At 45.9% G+C, this 19620-nt stretch overlaps 1 protein-coding gene across 2 annotated transcripts in view; it reads left to right on the top strand.

Moving 5' to 3' along the window:
- Window positions 1–19620, top strand: part of CTNNA2 (catenin alpha 2) — a 1094935-nt gene that overhangs the window by 803190 nt on the left and 272125 nt on the right. For both annotated transcript variants that reach the window (XM_086964426.1, XM_086964427.1), the window contains exons 8-9: window positions 3671–3852; window positions 7602–7707. In XM_086964426.1, coding sequence (XP_086820552.1) covers window positions 3671–3852; window positions 7602–7707 — 288 coding nt within the window. The remainder of the gene's footprint in view (window positions 1–3670; window positions 3853–7601; window positions 7708–19620) is intronic.

Genomic DNA, 19620 nt, shown 5'->3' with positions numbered 1-19620 from the left:
TGCGAGTTACGCCCACCCCTAGTTACAACACTTTTTAAATCCAATTTTCCTTCTAAATTGATTGCCACTACATGTATTTCCTGTTTTACAAACAAGAGACAATGAGAGCAATATTGTTAAATCTAGTGTGGAATTTCTGATCTAATTGCTGCAAAGGATTGCAGAAAATAATCCATCCATAATCCACTAAGCCTAATTTTAATGGCTCTTTTAACAGTTCTATAATACCCATATCTGCTGTTTCAATTTTTGACAAGGGATTCCTTTGTGTAGGTGCAGCTTAAGGTAATAAAGGATAGGCTATTGATTGCACTATGGATATTGTTGATAATGCATATTTCTTACTGTTGGACTTGGCCCTTATGGCAGGTTCATACCTAATCTTTTTGCTTTTAATATGTGATCTGTGTTGATGATTTTTGGTCTCTGCGCACTTTTTCCCTGTGTCCCAGAGTAAAGTGCGTGCGTGTAGTAAGGCTGGCCTGCCCTCCCATAGGAATGCATGGGGAATGTCTGTGTTCCTGGTAGTTCCTGATGCGTGGGGAGTACAGGCTCGAGTTTGGTATGTGCGAACTCGTGAGATTGAATGCTTCGCAATGATGTATGTGGCATGATTGTGTCTTGTGTAGAAGTGCCACTTCTAGGAGTTGGCATATTAGTGTAAAATGCGCCTGGCGTGTGATTGGCTGGAACTGGCTGGTGAGCCTGGCTCCAGGAAGTCTGGATGGGTCTTCCCAGTGGTGAGTGTGGAGATTAGCATGCTGATGGCTGGGGAGAAGTGCACTTGGTTCCTGAATAGGGCTGGGCTGTCCCCACACAATGCTGGCTCCGCCCCCTGTGGTGCGACTGATGACCCTAGCCCTGCCAGTGAATAGAGTGAGGGGCTGAGCACATCAAGGGTGCGCCAAAACCAGCTGCAACTGGTTTCTCCCCTCACCCTGTGACAAAGACAAAGGAATGTGGTGTATAAAAATGGGGCTGTGTCCCCACACAAACTGTTCTCTGCCAGGATCCTGCCTGAGGGGGCTGCTGCTGTTGCTGGGGCCAGGAGGACCGCCACTTGGATTGTCTCCCTGCCTGGAGACCCAGTGAGCTGGCTCTGGGCCCAGCCTTGCCCCCCTGCCTGCCTAAGGATTTGGCTGCATGTATCTGCCCTTTAGCGCTGGGAGCGCTTTCCTTTACCTGCTAGCGCTGAGGAGCGTTTTACTTTCCTTATAGCGCTGGGAGCGCTTTATTTGCCTGCAAGCGCCTAGGCGTGCTAAAATTGCCCTAGCGATCAGAAGCGCTTTATTTTTACTCTAGCGGCTGCCCACGCCGTATTTGACCCTTTGTTTGACCCCTGACGGTTGCCCACCCCGCCAGGGTCCTTGCCAGCATGATTATTTAATTAGCAGGGTAGCCCACCCCTCATTGTGGCCCAGGAGATCGCCGCCGCAGCCCCGGTGCTGAGCAGAAGCCGAGGGAACCACCACTGACATCACCCGGGAGCTGCGCTGCCATTGGTTAAGGCTGCGGGAGGCTCGCCGGATGACCTACGCGGTGATTGGCTGCCCAGGAGAGATGAAGCAGGAAGCGGCGGGAGCCTACTCCGCGCTCCTGCATTGCCCCAGAGTCGCCGCCATTCCCTCCCCCCACCCGGGGCCTCCCAGGAGCGAGAGGAGAACCCCGGAGCAGAGCGAGGAGGCCGCGACTTCAGGAGAGTCCCGCGGAGCGGGAGATCTCTTTCTCCAGCCGCCGTCAGACCCGGTGAGTGGGGGCCGGGAGAGCGAGTGAAGGGAGGAGGGGGTTGGGGCACATTGCCGGTGCCCGCCCCTCCCCTCCAGTGTGCGGGCCTGGCCTGAGAGAGGCCCAGTTGTGTTCGAGCCCAGAGAGGCTCGCAGGGGCACATTAGTGTTTGAGCCCCGAGAGGCTCAGTGCGCATTTGTATTTACGAGCCTACGAGGCTCGAGGTGCCATTCTGTGTTCTTGAGTCCCCCGTGAGGAACTCCAACGATGCCACATTGTTCCACGAGCCCTGAGAGGCTCAGGCGGCATATCTTCGTTTTTGAGCCCAGAAAGGCTCACGCTGCCCCATTTGTTCTCAGAGCCCACGAGGCTCCCAGCCCATCATTGTTGTAGAGCCCTGAGAGAGGCTCTTGAGTGCCCATATTAGTTTTACTCGCCCAGAGAGGCTCGAGGTGCCATTACTTGTTTAGAGCCCAGCGAGGCTCTTGAGGGGCAGTTAGTTGGTCAGAGCCCCGAGGCTCCCACGCTGTGTTTCGCCCCATCATGGTTCTTGAGCCCACAAGGCTCCAACGTTGGCATCATCAACCTTTACAGCTGCCCAGCACTTTGTGGGCAGTTGCCACGTTTAGGTTTGTGTTCTTTGCTGCCTGCGCAGCCTGCCCTGACATTTTGGACTAAGGGCATTACAGCCCTTGCGAGGCCAGTTGGCCTGGGGGACAGTTCTAGTGTTGTGCCATGTGCACCTTGCGCAATTTATGTTATTACCTATGCTAAATGAGACCTGCTTAGGTGATTGTTTTATGTTTATTTACCTTTGCTAAATGTGACCTGCTTAGGTGATTGTTTTATGTTTCTTTACCTTTGCTAAATGTGACCTGCTTAGGTGATTGTTTTATGTTTTATTACCTTTGCTAAATGTGACCTGCTTAGGTGATTGTTTTATGTTTCCTATAGGTCCTGATAATAAGGTCCTAGTTCCCTGCGTGATTTTCCTAAAGTGGTTAGGTTTGCGTAGGAGGTATTTACGCTTTACCAGTGATTACTGGTTGTGTGCTACATTTACTATTTTGGTGCTACAGTCATTATATGTCTATGTGCTAAGTGTTATACCTACAAGTATTAGTACTCCTACAAAGTGCTAATTACAACAAGTGCTAATTCTAAAAGTGCCTACCCCTGACAGTGGCCCATGTGGCCCTGTCCTGTACATAATCTGTCCGTGCCTGTTGGCACATTGTAAAGTGTTTGCTTTATCTAATGTATTTTTGCTATAATACAAAGGCTATTTTTTATATAACCTTGTGTGGAGTTTCCTTTGTGGTGGGCCTTGGGTGTTGTTGCTGGGTGTGCGCGCAAACGCTTTACACATCGCCTCCAAGATTAGTCTTGCTGCTCGCGTCACGTTACCTAGAGGGTGAGCAGGGGTTATCTTGGTGTGTAACTCCCTTGCCCTGACTTGGGAATGGTGATCTCTGACTGACTTTGGCGCGAGCCTTGGCCAGCCAGGGATCCAGTTTCTTATGTCTCTCACATATTTAAAGCGTCTTCTCACTGAAGTTTTATGTAATTCTGCCTGATTACGCTACACTGAATTTGCGAGTTACGCCCACCCCTAGTTACAACACTTTTTAAATCCCATTTTCCTTCTAAATTAATTGCCACTGCGTTTATTTCCTGTTTTACAAACAAGAGATAATGAGAGCAATATTGTTAAATCTAGTGTAGAATTTCTGATCTAATGGCTGTAAAGGATTGCAGAAAATAATCCATCCATAATCCACTAAACTTAAATTTAATGGCTCTTTTAACAGTTCTATAATACCCATATCTGCTGTTTCAATTTTTGACAAGGGATTCCTTTGTGTAGGTGCAGCTTAAGGTAATAAAGGATATGCTATTGATTGCACTATGGATATTGTTGATAATGCATATTTCTTACCTATAGGCAATTATGGCTCAACTGCCTCAAGAAGAAAAGGCTAAAATTGCTGAGCAAGTTGAAATATTTCACCAAGAGAAAAGTAAACTGGATGCTGAAGTGGCCAAATGGGATGACAGTGGCAACGATATTATTGTATTGGCTAAACAGATGTGTATGATAATGATGGAAATGACAGATTTTACCAGGTAAGAACATTTACATGTAGTATAATAGAAAGTTCAATGTGTGCGCTTACTGTGAAGGATCTTATTTGTTTAATTATGAGTGTGGATTAACATTTATTATTCCTAATAAGAATGGGCGATCAGTATTCTGGAAAACCAATCCCATAAAATATACATCTGAAGAGTCCAATCACAAAACACTTTACCCAAATTCAAGTTACTTCACAAAAGTGCTTTCTGTGGGCAGAGTGACAGATCCTGATTCAATGAATCAGGCATTTATATCTCTACCCAGAAAGCAAAATCTAGAGTGCAGATAATGTGCATATAGGGTGTACTCTCATTCATCATAATTTCAGAGTTGGATGGGAGGATCCCAGGTCCTTGATGGTGGGGGAGGATTTATAACCCTTCTACTAACTGGGAAATTTGTACGTTCACCACCATGTTTTGAATTGTGGGAACCAACATGTTTCCGATATCAGAGCCCCAGCAGGCTCTGCCACTGAAGACTTTTACTCTGTGGCACATCCACCACAGGGTTGATGGTCTTAGGAAGGTGCACCTGATTTAGGGCGATCTTTCTTATATTTGTTTTTCTGTCTGAAAATCGCCATGGGAGGCATAGCGGACCCAGGTAGGAAACTGCAGAAATGTCCTGCCAGTCAGAGAGCATACTCTAGTTTTTTCCTCTGAAACACAGCCCTGGTTCTGTTTATGGGATTTATAAACATTATTAATTGGGCCACTATTAAAAAGTCTTAAAGTGGTCCCCTCTGAATTGACTGAGATAGCATCACCCTGTGTGACCTTCTATTAAACTCTATTTGTCAGATTCCAGATGAGGATTTAGCATGTGACCTAGGTTTGTTGAATAAGATATAGAAAACGCAGGACACCTTCCTGTACATAAACAAATCATGGCATTTAGCATTTTCAATGTGTGCTGGATAAGGCACCACTCATGGAAAAAGAAAAAACGAGGAGAAATAATGTTTTTTTCCTTGTTTCGCAAACTTAAGACCAGAATTTTCCTGGTCTTAATTTTGGCACTGCCTCCTATGCAGCCCACCCTTGTACATAGGGGGCAGCGTCAATTACAATGGGTGTTGCAGTGGAACGCCGACCGCAACACCCACTGCCCGCCCCTTTCACGCTAAACATAGCATGAAAGGGTGCCTATCGTACAAGGCAGCATTAAGCCATGTTAAGTGGCTTAACGCTGCCTTGTACTTTAGGCAAGGACCCTATCGCCAAGGGAACGTCACAAAAAGTGACATTCCCGTGGCGATAGGGGCTTTATACACAGTTGTTTCCTTCTTTTACTCACAATTGGGTCAACAAAGTACGTCGGTGTCAGAGGGACTTTGGCTTAGTGTAAAGTCCTTGTCTAACCCAATAGGCAATACCTGATACAGTGCTCCTTTTCTTTAGTCAAGCTATTTTGTGTGATACATCATTGGGTTAAATCAAATAGCCAGAAATGCAATTAATTTTAAACCAAATGTATATGCGATAATACATTGAATCAACAAGACATTTGAAAACATTAAAAATGAACTTTTACATATTAGAACCCATGCAACGTCCTAGTAAAGAATGTTGTGGATTCAGAATAGGTGATGAATCAAATTGAGTAAAAGTGGAGTTAGGTCACAGGTGAGTCCCCCAATTTTTCTAAGATCAGGTGTTTTAACCGAAAGTAAATTCAACTTAATTAAGTTAAGAGAATTGCACTTTTAATACCAAAGCACAATTTCAAACTTATTGCATTTAATATGATTCAAACAAACAAGCACTTTTTTTGAAATATTAACACTATTAATTCAAATCTCTGATCAAAAGAGATTTTAGGGGAGGAGGTATGGAAGCGATAGCGTAACCGTGAGAACATAGAATGTCTCCCATTTGATAGATGAAGCAATGCTAGAGGTGTCTGGGGCAAATGGGTGTAGAAATGGGTGTATGACCAAAAGGAAAGCTATGGGAGGCAAAGTTGCTCAAACGTCAGAGTCAGGTATCTTTTGCAGGCAAAGGATTTTGACACGACATCCACACTGAAACCGCATAATGTCTTATAGTGCAAAGAAGGCACCGTGGGCGAGAACTACCCCTGGCTTTCGAGAAACCAGATCAGTGTGACCTGGTTTTGTGTGGCATTCTAGTGGCAAATAAATCTGAGAGCAAACCAGTGGGTCAACATTTTATTAAATGGTCTTTCCATGCATAACATATTTAAGGTATAGATTGCACTTTACCTAGAATACTCTTGGACACTTGCCTGCCTGTAGAAACTGCCACTGTAGGGTGTGTTCAGGATACGGCTTGATTTCCTAAGAACTGAGCCTCATTACTTTACCCTCACAGTGCTATCAAAGTTTTATCGTGAGTGCAGCTTTATGACATCTTCAGGACCACTTACTAAATATAGTGCTGCATGCTTTTATTTTTGTTTTGCTCAACGCAGCTCTTTCTATTTCCACGCAGCAATGCTTGATTTTAAGGGGCAGATTTACGATTACTGGCGCATCCCCAGGGATGCGCCAGTTATTGTGCGCCGCATTTACAATGCGGTGCACCATGGGGCAAAAACGGCAGAGATGCGTGACGCATATGTGCCGTAAAGGCGGCGCACTGCTGGATTTGCGTCGCAAGCAAGACGCAGCTCCAGCAAGGCTCAGGGGTGCCCTATCTGTCCAATGCTGCACCAAGCCTTACGCCTGCTTCAAAAAGGCGCAGGGTTTTGACGCAGCATTGGCCTAAAAGTGACTGAGTGAATTGTAGATTTCACTCAGCCACTTTTAGGAGGCGTTCCTGCGCAGGAACGCCCCCCACCTGTGCAGTAACGCCCCCCACCTGCACCGGAACGCCTCCTTATGGCGCAGGGCTTTACAATGTGACGCATCTCCCAGATGCGTCCGTTGTAAATACCCCGCACCATGGCGCATCTTTTGCGACGGCGGTGTAAAAGAGGCGCAACGGGCTTGTAAATCTGCCCCCTAGTTCTTCTTTGATGTGGCCCAAAATTGAAGACTGCCAATCCCTGTTAATATTAAATTACCTATTTGTTTCAGTGCACAGTATATTTACAGTCTGCTAACATTATGTAAATGTCCATAGCCCCCTCCATGACTGCGTGCAGACCTGATGCATCTTTTTATTGCTACTTTATTCAGAAATGTCCAGAGAACACATTCGACACGTGGGTGTTATCATGACACGAGTTTGGGTGTCTGAATTACATTTTCTCCCACCTTGCTTGGAAGCCTCCGACGGAGGGAGATTTCACCTCGGAAAGGAGCGGCGGAGTAGAACCCCCCACCTCCCCCCTGAATGTTAGCAGAGTATAACAGGATTAAGCCTCGAGTAGCTTAGCGGCCTTCTGACAGCTAGTCTGAGGAAAGACATTGCCTAATGTGACGCCCCACACGCCAGACTTGGCAGCCAGGCTGCTAAGCGCTGGCTCTGGAAGCAGAGAATTAAACAAATGTGTTGTATTCCAGCAGGGCTGTCTTCGTAATGAGCACTTATAAATGTACATACTATTAAATATGGTTCAGGGTCTGGAAAGAGCCATCGCCCTATGTGGGCAGCAAAGTGTTTAGCGTGGAAGTGGAACCGCACCTTCATCAGGCTACACTGCAGGTACTTAAAGGTAATTCAGTGGCACATTGGAGAATGTTTCATATGGGTGTGACAAAAATGCTAGCTAGGCTCCTAAAGGTGGTCATTTAAATGATTTAATTGTAACATAATTATATTTTTTACAGAGGCAAAGGTCCACTAAAGAATACGTCGGACGTCATAAATGCGGCCAAGAAGATCGCAGAAGCAGGCTCGCGGATGGACAAACTTGCACGCGCAGTTGCTGATCAGGTACTGTCAAACAGTTGCAGGCAATAGTTAAAGATGTATCTGTTGTACAGGACAGGAGTAACAATTGGACTGATGTGCTTAAACATTCTGCAGACGTGAGTGGGTAGAGCGGTCTTTGCACAGCATCCTTGACCCTCCAGATGAGAGTGTATAGAGCACTCTTTGCACAGCATCCTTGACGCTGCAGACGTGTGCGGAGTGCTCTTTGCACAGCATCCTTGACGCTGCGGACGTGTGTAGAGCACTCTTTGCACAGTATCCTTGACTCTGCTGCGGACGTGTGTAGAGCACTCTTTGCACAGCATCCTTGACGCTGCGGACGTGTGTAGAGCCCTCTTTGCTCAGTATCCTTGTAATGTAATGTAAAGGTGGTTTTATATAGCGCAGCTGTCACTCCAAGGAGCATCTTGGCGCTGAGAAAATACCAGACTTATGAAAAAGCTTGTCTTGTCAACTGCTCATGTCAGTGGGGCCTGACATTCAGATTAAGGCTTTACACCGTATGTCACGAAGACTATAGATCCAAGTCTTTAGGAATTTCCTAAAGACTGATTCGGAGGAGGTCTGACGAAGAGGAGGGGAAAGTTGATTCCAAGCCTTAGATCCTATGACTACAAAAGATTTCCCTCCCTTTGTGATCAGTCTAAAGGTGGGAATGGTCAGCAAGTTTGCGTTGGAGGATCTCAGGTTGCGGGATGGAACGTATCGCATGAAGCTCTTTTGAAGATATTTGGGCCCTCGTGAGTGAAAGGCCCTAAATGTGATAACTAGGACCTTAAAAAACACACGCTTGTGAATAGGTTGCCAGTGGAGGGCGTCCAACGCCGCTGAGGCCAATGATTTCCTGGGCCATCTCAGCACCTGTCGGGCGGCTGCATGCTGGACCATCTGCAGCTCATGCATAACTGCTTTGTTCGTTCTTGCATATAAACTATTGCAGTAGTCCAGCCGGGATGTTATGAGGGCAACCGCCACCATTTGTCTGGCTGAGAGTGGTAATAGGTCAAAGAATTTCCCCAGACCTTTAATGATGTTAAAGCAGGTGCCAGCCATGGCCAGGGCCTGCTGCTTGAAAGACAGAGTAGGGTCAAACGTAATTCCTAAATTCCTAACTACATTGATTGTGTTAGGGGGCACAATGGCATCTTCAGGCCACCACTGCTTTGGACTGAACTGATTTTGTTGCCCAAAAGGCAAAAGTTCTGTTTTTCATGTGTTACACCTCAGGTGGTTGTTACTCATCCATTCAAAGGTGGCTGAGTGGCAGTTTTTTAGATATTCTTCTGCCTCTGTCATGTTATTGTCCAGCACCAGGATGAGCTGCGTATCATCCACATAAGAAATGGTGTTGATCTTAAAGGATGATATTAGTTCAATCAGGGGGGCCATATATACGTTAAAGACCGTCAGGCTCAGGCTGGATCCATGAGGGACCCCTGACGTAAGCTGTTTTTCCTCTGAGCTGAACTGTCCTAACGTGATCACTTGCCGCCTGTTCTTCAGAAAGTTCTTAATCCAGTCAAATACGTTTCCTACTATGCCAGATGTAGCTAGACGGTTGCTGCAGACTTGTGTAGAGCCCTCTTTGCACAGCATCCTTGGCACTGCAGACGTGTGTGTAGATCCCTCATTGCAGAGCATCCTTGACGATGTAGACATGTGTAGAGCGCTCTTTGCACAGCATCCTTGACACTCCAGAAGTGAGTGTGTAGAATGCTTATTGCACAACATCCGTGAGACTGCAGACAAGAGTATGTAGAGCATCTTTGCACAGCTTCCTTGATGCTGCAGACAAGAGTGTGTAGAGCGCTCTTTGCACAGCATCCTTTATGCTCCAGATGTTAGTGTGTAGAGCGCGCTTTGCACAGCATCCTTGACGCTCCAGATGTGAGTGTGTAGAGCGCTCTTTGTACAGCTTCCTTGACGCTCGAGAAGTGAGTGTGTAGAGCGCTCTTTGCACAGCATCCTTGACGCTCCAGTAGTCATTGTGTAGAGCGCTCTTTGCACAGCATCCTTGACGCTCCAGAAGTGAGTGAGTAGAGCGCTCTTTGCATAGCTTCCTTGACGCTCCAGTAGTCAGTGTGTAGAGCGCTCTTTGCACAGCATCCTTGAAGCTCCAGAAGTGAGTGTGTAGAGCTCTCTTTGCACAGCTTACTTGATGCTGCAGACAAGAGTATGTAGAGCATCTTTGCACAGCTTCATTGATGCTGCACACAAGAATATGTAGATCGCTCTTTGTACAGCTTCCTTGATGCTGCAAACAAGAGTGTGTAGAGCTCTCTTTGCACATCATCCTTGATGCTGGAGACAAGAGTGCTTAGAGTGCTCTTTACACATCCTCTTTGATGCTGCAAACAAGAGTTTGTAGAGCGCTCTTTGTACAGCTTCCTTGTCACTACAGACGTGTGTAGAGCGCTCTTTGCACAGCATCCTTGTTGCTGCAGACGTGTGTGGTGCACTCTTTGCACAGCATCTTTGACGCTCCAGAAGTGAGTGTGTAGAGCGCTCTTTGAACAGCATCCTTGACGCTCCAGTAGTCAGTGTGTAGAGCGCTCTTTGCACAGCATCCTTGACGCTCCAGAAGTGAGTGTGTAGAGCGCTCTTTGCACAGCATCCTTGACGCTCCAGTAGTCAGTGTGTAGAGCGCTCTTTGCACAGCATCCTTGACGCTCCAGAAGTGAGTGTGTAGAGCACTCTTTGCATAGCTTCCTTGACGCTCCAGAAGTGAGTGTATAGAGCGCTCTTTGCACAGCTTCCTTGACGCTCCAGTAGTCAGTGTGTAGAGCGCTCTTTGCACAGCATCCTTGAAGCTCCAGAAGTGAGTGTGTAGAGCGCTCTTTGCACAGCTTACTTGATGCTGCAGACAAGAGTATGTAGAGCATCTTTGCACAGCTTCATTGATGCTGCACACAAGAATATGTAGATCGCTCTTTGTACAGCTTCCTTGATGCTGCAAACAAGAGTGTGTAGAGCTCTCTTTGCACATCATCCTTGATGCTGGAGACAAGAGTGCTTAGAGCGCTCTTTGCACATCCTCTTTGATCCTGCAAAAAGAGTTTGTAGAGCGCTCTTTGTACAGCTTCCTTGTCACTACAGACGTGTGTAGAGCGCTCTTTGCACAGCATCCTTGTTGCTGCAGACGTGTGTGGTGCACTCTTTTCACATCATCTTTGACGCTCCAGAAGTGAGTGTGTAGAGCGCTCTTTGCACAGCATCCTTGTTGCTGCAGACGTGTGTAGTGCACTCTTTGCACAGCATCCTGGATGCTCTTTGTACAGCTTCCTTTACACTGCAAACAATTGTGCAGGGTGCTCTTTCCGCAGCATCCCTCATGCTGCAGACGAGAGTGTGTAGAGCACTCTTTGAACAGCATCCTTGACTCTGCAGATGAAAGTGTGTAGAACACTCTTTGCACCTCATCTTTGACTCTGCAAACGAGTGTGTAGAACATTCTTTGCACAGCATCCTTCATGCTGCAGACAAGAGTGTGTAGAACACTCTTGCACAGCATCCTTGAAGGTACAGATGAAAGTGTGTGAGGCACTCTTTACACAGCATCCTTGAGGCAATCTGACCAATGTTTGAGTTCTTCTGAACGTAATGATCTGTCACAGTGCAAGGATATACGTTCTAAGGGTTAGCAGTAATTCTGCCTCATGAATATTAATAAGGCAAGGATCCTTGTGATCAGATGGAAAGCAGTAATGGGGGCCGGCAAGGGACAAACGACCTTCATCTACATATACACAGTGCCTACAGTGCCTCCACTGCCCTTTAATAGGACCCTATCTGCAATGTATAAACTCTTGCAATGCAGTGAAAAGGACAGATCAAAAAGTACAACATTTGTTTAAGATCAACCACTGGTAACTAACAGGGATGCTTGATTGATTGATTGATTTTAGATCTTATATAGCGCATGCTGTCACCCTATGGGGATCCTGGCACTTCAGACTAAATAACTAAGAACAGAGTGAAAGCAGGTCGCAACAGAGAAAGGAGAGGTGCAAGACCTTAGGTCTTGGGATAGAGCCAGGTTTTTAGGTTCCTACGAACCTCTAACAGAGAGTTAACTAGTCTGAGGTTCTGAGGGAGCTCATTCCATAGAAGGGCGCTTACCATGCTAAAAGCCCTTCCTCTTGACCTGGCCCGTTTAAATCGGGAAACTGTCAGCAGGCCAGCGCTAGAAGAGAGGAGCTGCCTTGTGGGGTGATACCACATGAGTAGGAAATCAAAGGGGGGAGGAAGAGGTGGTGCTATGTGGCACCGAGGTGGACACGTCCTCCTCTTGCAAAAGTACCTGTAATCAAAAAGGTCCACCTCAAACAAGGAGGTTAGTGCGTATCCTGATGACCTTGGAATACACACATATGGTTAAAATACCCCTCACACACCAAAAGAGCCCTTGGTGTCATGCTTCATCATCGGGGTCTTCCCGCCCGGCTGCGGGACGGGGCAGTGCTGCGACAAGCGACTACGCTGGAGCACCTTTTTGGGTGCTATGTGAGTGAATGGAGTGAGTGTCAGTGGGGTCAGGGGTGATAGACAAGTGATGTTAAAAAATACCTGGCCTAGTGATACAAAAACTTTAATAAGCACTGGCTGGTATTGTTAAAAAGGTTGTGTCGGAAAGAGTAAGCGGGGTTATGAGCTTACTTTCCTATGTGGGTCGACATGTTTCGGGGCGACATGCCCCTTCGTCAGGACCGGGGTGAAAGATCCCCCTGTCACTCACTAGTGTGTCGCCACAGTGGGTCTTAAATACAAAAAGGTGAAAAAAGGGATCAATGTGTATGTATATATATTTTATATTTTTAGATACACATCCCTAACTATGTAGTAAGATACTCATGTAGTATGCCTGAAAAGACAAGAGCATGGTATTACTAAAGCGCGAATCCCAAGGCGCCATTTCTAAAGTACCTGTAAGAAAAAAGGGGACAGACATACATATAGCAGTGGTCCTGCCTTGGGAGCCCAGAGGAAGATCCATAATTTTACATTGTTAATCACACACACACACACAAAGTTCACACATTATATATAGTCATAAATCAGAAGGAGTGGTTGGATAGTCTGTACATTATTTGCAATACATACTCATTATGATGAGGAACAGTGCCTCATGGGCCAACGCTAGATCGGAGGGTAGAATAGGGGTCCAACTGCAGGTGGAATAAAAATAAAACAGAGATACATATGTAGAGGATTTGATCTTGGTATTTTGATGGTAAGTATGCTAGAATTCAATTGGTAGCATCCCATATGCCTCTGTCTACTGGTTCTCCCCTGCCGGCTATGCCGTACTTACTCACCCCCCAGCCTCGTTGTGCTTCCTCCTCCGTCCGTGGCCTCCGTGGTAATGAGGATGGAGGCAGGGGCGGGTGTTTTTATAGCTGTAGTAATTGGTTAATAGGGGTTGGTCTGATTGACGAGGGGTCGTTGACTATGGGAAATGCGCCGAGATCTGGCTGCTGTGCTGGCCATTGTCAAATGATCGCAGACGTTTGTTTGGAAATTTGAGCCAGAAAGTGGTATTTAAAGAGGTAGATGCCCCGTAATAATGACACTGAAGGCATAGTTTTCAAAGTTTTGAGGGAATCAGGGAGAAAAGTAATGATCGGGCGCGGCCGCTGACCGGAGCTAATGAGTGTTGCTAAGACGCGCATGCGTCGACCGCAGGTTCAGGTGCGCATGCGCGGAGAAAAGGACGCGACTCCGTGCATGCGCATTCGGCCCTGAGACGCTGCGGTACAGAGCACAGCCCGGGGCACTCCGTATGAGTGTGGGACGTATCACATCTTAGTGCAAGGCATGCACAGGGTGTGTAATTGACCCAGTACAAGCAATTAAATATTGAAATAGGTGGTGGGTAAAAACATGTTGTGCATAATACATACATACTTGGAAACAGCACTTGTAGGCTGTTCATACAGGTTCTTAGTGTCGCTATACTGACCCAGATAACGATAGTGATGGCTGATTAGGGCATGTGTCACATGGTTTCATCATATTGTTTTTTTATGATAAAAAAAGGGGGTTAGATGCAGCAATTTTATACCAAGATAAGGACAACTGATTAGGCACCTATTATTTCAGAGTGCTGGTCATGAATTCACATGGGACCATGGTATATCATCATTAAGGCCAGTGTGATGTGTGCCAAGCCGATGTACCCAGCGTTGTTCTTTTGTTAGTAAGTTTTTGTCATTGTTGAAGACTTCGATGACTGTCCATTTCAGATCGTGAATGCTGTGGCCCATGGTGACATAATGAGTGGCCATTTTTGTTGTGGTTTTTTTGCAGCGTACATTGCTGCGATGTTCATTCATACGGATTTTTACTGGTCTGCTTGTCATCCCTACATATTTCTTACTACAGGGACAAGTGATTAAATAAACCACGTTGCGACTATTACAATTCGTGAAGGCGCGTTGTTCCCATGTAGTTTGATTGGAGAAAGTGATAATGTGACCTCCCCCACAAAGAAACTCTGGAGATAATAGAAGAAGTTCTCTTTTCCACCGCCTGGGAGTATCACACTCCTAGACAGGTGGTACTTGAATGCCAGTGCTTAATAAATAGTTTTTGTATCACTAGGCCAGGTATTTTTTAACATCACTTGTATATCACCCCTGACCCCACTGACACTTACTCCATTCACTCACATAGCACCCAAAAAGGTGCTCCAGCGTAGTCGCTTGTCGCAGCACTGCCCCATCCGGCAGCCGGGCGGGAAGACCCCGATGATGAAGCATGACACCAAAGGCCCTTTTGGTGTGTCAGGGGTATTTTAACCATATGTGTGTATTCCAAGTTCATCAGGATACGCACTAACCTCCTTGTTTGAGGTGGACCTTTTTGATTACATGTGATACCACATGAACCTTTCCTGTAGCCGAACGGGACCTAGCTCGTGCACAGCTCGAAAAACCATACACAGAGCTTTAAAATTGACCCTTTCCCTAATGAGTAGCCAATGTAGTTCTCTCAGAGCCAGGGTGGTAGAGGAGCTCCGTGGCCTACCAAGGGCCAAATTGGTTGCTGCAGACTGGATTCTTTGCAGTTCCTGGAAGATGTATACAGGGGCCCCCAGATATAGGGAGTTGCAATAATCCAGCCTGCTTCCCACAGTGCTACTTACCACCAGAGGGCGTGCCTCTTTAGGTAGTAAAGAGAGTATTTTCCGTAGCATACGAATAAGGGCGAAGCATACGCTAGCGGTCTTATTTGCCTGTGATTCCATCTGGAGGTCGTCATCAAACATCACCCCCTGATTACGAACTTTCCTAACTGGGGTTAGAGGTTCCTCCTCTGGTAAGAGTCGGAAGTCAGAAGGCAGTTGTCTAGACATCCTACCTACTGAGCAGTACATTACTTCCGTCTTTCCGCTATTAAATTGCAGTGAGTTCCTTCTGAGCCTGTCAGTCGTCTGCCGCATGCATTGCTGGAGCGTGTCCATAGATAATACATGGTCCCTTTCTAAGGAAAAGGCTAGTTGCGTGTTGTAGGCGTAATTGACTTAACAGACTCCAGAGGACTTTATGATGGAAAACAGGGGCTGCAAGTAGACATTAAATAGGATAGGGCTGATCGCAGATCCCTGCGGCACCCCATGGTCGACTAAGGATTTACCGGAGGAGAAAGGTGACAAAGTAACCACCTGCTGTCGGCCTTCCAGATAGGACTGAAGCCACTGCAGTGCCCAGCCTTTCACTACTATCTTCTTCAGTCTTTCCATTAGTAAAAGATGGTTCACCGAATCGAATGCGGCCGACATATCGAGAAGCACTAAGACAGTGACATTCCCGTTGTCGGCACGCATACGTAGATAATTCCATCATCGTGATCAAAGCTGTCTCGGTCCCGTGCCCAGGGCGAAAACCAAACTGGTCTTTATCCAGTAAGTGGTTCTCCTCCAGAAAGCACAACAGAGACCTACTGACTGCTTTCTCTAAAAACTTCACCGGATAGGGAAGAAAGGAAATGGGCCTGAAATTTGCCGGAATTGACGGGTCCAAGGAGGGCTTTTTAATCAATGGCGTCACCACCGCCAATTTCCAACATTCCGGGACCATTCCTTCCTCCAGAGACTGTTTGCATATCTGCCTCAGCCATGGAAAGGTATTTCGGCCAAAAGATTTCCACATTTTATGGGGAAAAGGATCAAGAGGAGAGCCAGAGGATACATTATCTCCCAAGCTGTCAAAAGCTGCTTCTGCTAATGCTTGGAAATTATCCAGGGATACAGGCTGTTGTGAATCTGCCGCAATCCATTGTTCAGGGTTAAGTTGTTCGCCACGATCATTAGCGTGCAGAGTATTCACAATATTTGCAATCTCATCCTGAAAATGTAGATCATTTTCATCACATAATTTTTGGGATGCTCCCACTTTATTCTCCATACATATGGGGGAGGAGAGGTCCTTGATAAGTCTAAACAGTGCTTAGACCCATTAGGCGCCTGTATAATTGAGCTGGCATAGAAATCTGCCTTGGCCCTAAGGATTAAGCATGGGCGAATTTTGCGAATTGGCAATTCGCGAATTTGCGAATTGGCAATCCGCAAAATTCGCGCGAATTTGTGGATTTTTTAATTTTTGCGTGTTTGCGAGGCGCTTTGCGTGTTCGTGGGTGTTCACGAGGCGCTTTGCAATTTCGCTGGTTTTTTTTTTGCCTGCTTAATCACTGCCACCCTCTCGTTTTTTATGCCCATCTGCCCTCTGTACCACATGTTTCTGTGCCCTTCTGCCCCACTCATTTTTTGTCCCCTTCTGCCCTCAGCCCCACTTAGAATGGCGCCGGCAAGCTGCCAGCGCCATTCTAAAATAGCTAGAAATAGCTTTAACAGGATGCACTACTAGATAAAGTAAAGCACGTGCTCCAGTTGAAGGTCAAATTAAGTTACACAATCATTAATCACCCCAAGTTTGGGGTGATTAATGATTGTGTAACTGAATTTGAGCAGCACCTGCTTTACTTTATCTATTAGAGCTTCCTGTTGAAGCTGACTTTTGTAACTATTTTAGAATGGCTCTGGCAGCTTGTCGGCGCCATTCTAAAAGAGTTACAAAAGTCAGCTTGAACTTTTGATCCAATCCGTTCCGTTCGCTGATTTTCGTTTGCGGATTTTGCGGCAAATTCGCGAATCTCGTGGATTGCGAATTTACCAAAAATCCACGAAATCTGCGAGCGGAGCGGATTTTCCGCTCATGCTTACTAAGGATTTCTTCTTTATATTGCAGTTGTATCCGTCTGAGGACTTTCTTATCTTCCTCATCATACCATTTCCTCCATTTCCTAACCCCCTTCTTACGGAGCACGCACGGCTGTTTCAGCTCCTTACTATACTACGGAGCTGAGATTTTGTTTCTGTTTTTATTTCTTTTATAGGGATTACTTGGTCCAAGATGTCAGCTATGTGTTTAGTAAACACTTTATAGTTTCCTTCTACGGTTATCGTGGGTGCAAAGTGAGTGGTACCCAGGTCAAGTATAGGAGTTCCAATCTTATCCAACTTTGCCCATTCCCTGCCTCTCCTGTAGGAACTTTGCTGACCAGTCATGTCTCCAGAGTGTAGCATCCTAATGCTGAATTGGATAAGGAAATAGTCAGACCAAGTCTGTGGTGATATATTTAATATATTTGTAGTGGACGGTTTGGAAAATAGCAGATCAAGGGTATGCCCCCCTTGATGTGTTGAATCTTTCACCAGCTGGGAGAGATTTAGATTTGTACAGGTATGTCTAAGATCAGGCAATTGGCTGCTGACATTCCCATCTTCCCAGGGATTAAAGTCCCCTAAAATGATCATATTGGAATGTGCCAATGCCAAATTGGTGATAGTGTCAAAGAAATTTTGATAGTAATCCCACCTGGAGGTCTATAACACAACAATCCTGTAAGGAGGTTCCCACTAGAAGAGTGTAGGGAAAGCCCCAGCATTTCTATCCCCTCTACCTGTAGAACTCTAAAGTGCAGCTCCTCTTTAAAAATCACACCCACACCTCCTCCTCTACCCTTGGTTCTAGGCTTATGCAGAATTTTATAGCCATTAGGGCCACCGTAACCCAAATCTACAGCTGGCTCTACATTGGACCAGGTCTCCATTAGAAACAAAGCATCAAGTCCCATATCCTCTATCAAGCATGATACCTCCAAAGAATGTTTAATAAGAGACCGGCTGTTAATCAGTGCCCCGATAAAGGTCTTTCCAACCTTTCTCACATTAGCCAAGGCAGAGGCCACTTTACCTTCTACCTTACTTAGCTTCAGCAGTTCTTCTCTATCATAGGTTAGACGTCCTTGATCGGCGGCCAAACGGGCAGCATTGCCGGCGCCGGGTGCCTCTGGGGCGCAGACAGGCTTGCCTCTGGCGTGCCTCCGGATGCAGCGGCTGTCTAGTCTCCCCACTGCCCACAGTTGTGTTTTGCATAATCTGAGCTATCCCTCTTGGACAGTCTCGACTGTCCATACTGTTAAGTTAACAAGGCAGTTTGTAGCCTTTCAATCACTTTCAATCCCGTGAGCAGTGATCAAACATTAATACTTGTCCATGCCAATTTCAAGGAAGAGGAAAGTCTTTTTGTGTCACCGTCTTTTTCCTGCAAATCAAAAGAATTTGACCCATGACATTGTCAGTCACAAAGACATTTGCTACATGCAATGTCATCTTAATACATTTCACTTTGGCATTCCATCCTCAAAAAGTCTGTCACATTGCACAGCACAAACTTTGCAAAGGTTAAAATAATTCGATAATCTGGGTCATTTATTTCCTCTCAGCAATGGTATTATTCTACTGTCTTTCTGGACTTGGCTAGACATCCGCCCGACAACAAAAACAGATGGCATTTCACCTCCTGTTCCTCCTGGCATTTGCAATTGCTGTTCTCCTTTTATCCATATAGATTTTGAAGTGGTGCCTTGGCTAATGCAACTGAGCAGTAATATGAAAACTGAGGAGCTTGTAAAGAGTTTGACGGCTGGTCAGTCAGTCCGCCTACACAGTGTTGTGATTACTCCACAGCCCTTGCAGAAGACTGACCACCATATTTAGATTCCTGCTAGGTAGGCAGAGATCTATGTGCTTTCAAGGGACATTCATCTTTATTTTTTGGGGGACAGCTAGAATTTTTCTCGCAGTCCAGTGCAGGCATAAATTCTACTTCTTTGAGGATCAGTTACAACCTCCATTGAGGTTTGGTAACTGGTCAATGGTTGGCAACTGGAATTGCGTTTGCAAACCATTAATACATACCACACCTAAACGGAATTTAAAAGCAACACCCGTATGATATTCCGTCCAAATTACAGTGAGTCATGAACCCCATTTTAATAGTGAGATAAACGTTTCCGACTCATAAAATTGCATTTATACATTACAAAAAGCAATTTTCTATATGCAAACCCACATTGTTTTTGAATTGCAGGGTTTGCAATCACAAAATCCTTTAGTACACCTGGCTTAGAGATCCCAAAAGCCGTCTGTGAGTACTTGGGAGCCAGCAGTGACGGTCTCTGCATCAAGATTCAATTGGGCCTTCTTAGGATCATGTCATGGTACCAGAAGCTTACTGAGAAAGATGTGTTCTCACTAGTCAAGGTTGCAAAGGTACAATGGAACAAATGCAAAAAATAAAACTATCTGCCTGTTATTCTGAGTTTCCTCGCGAAACATTTAATTTTCAGAGCTGTGAGTGGCGTAGTGGAATACTGTCTCATCCCACTCTAAAGACGCATTATCTTTATCTGCCGGGGAACACACAGGGTGAGGTGATAAAAGATCTTAAAAACATTACGGCTGGCCATATGTTTAATAAAAATTAAAAACGTGTAAGTGCCAGTACACCGCTGGGGCAGCAATCCACATGGCCAGTAAATCAAGGCTTAAAAGAAGAGGACAGTTGGGAT

Source organism: Lissotriton vulgaris, chromosome 3_2 (genome assembly GCF_964263255.1).
Source record: "Lissotriton vulgaris chromosome 3_2, aLisVul1.2, whole genome shotgun sequence".
NCBI lineage: Eukaryota > Metazoa > Chordata > Amphibia > Caudata > Salamandridae > Lissotriton > Lissotriton vulgaris.
This window is presented reverse-complemented; position numbering and strand designations above follow the sequence as displayed.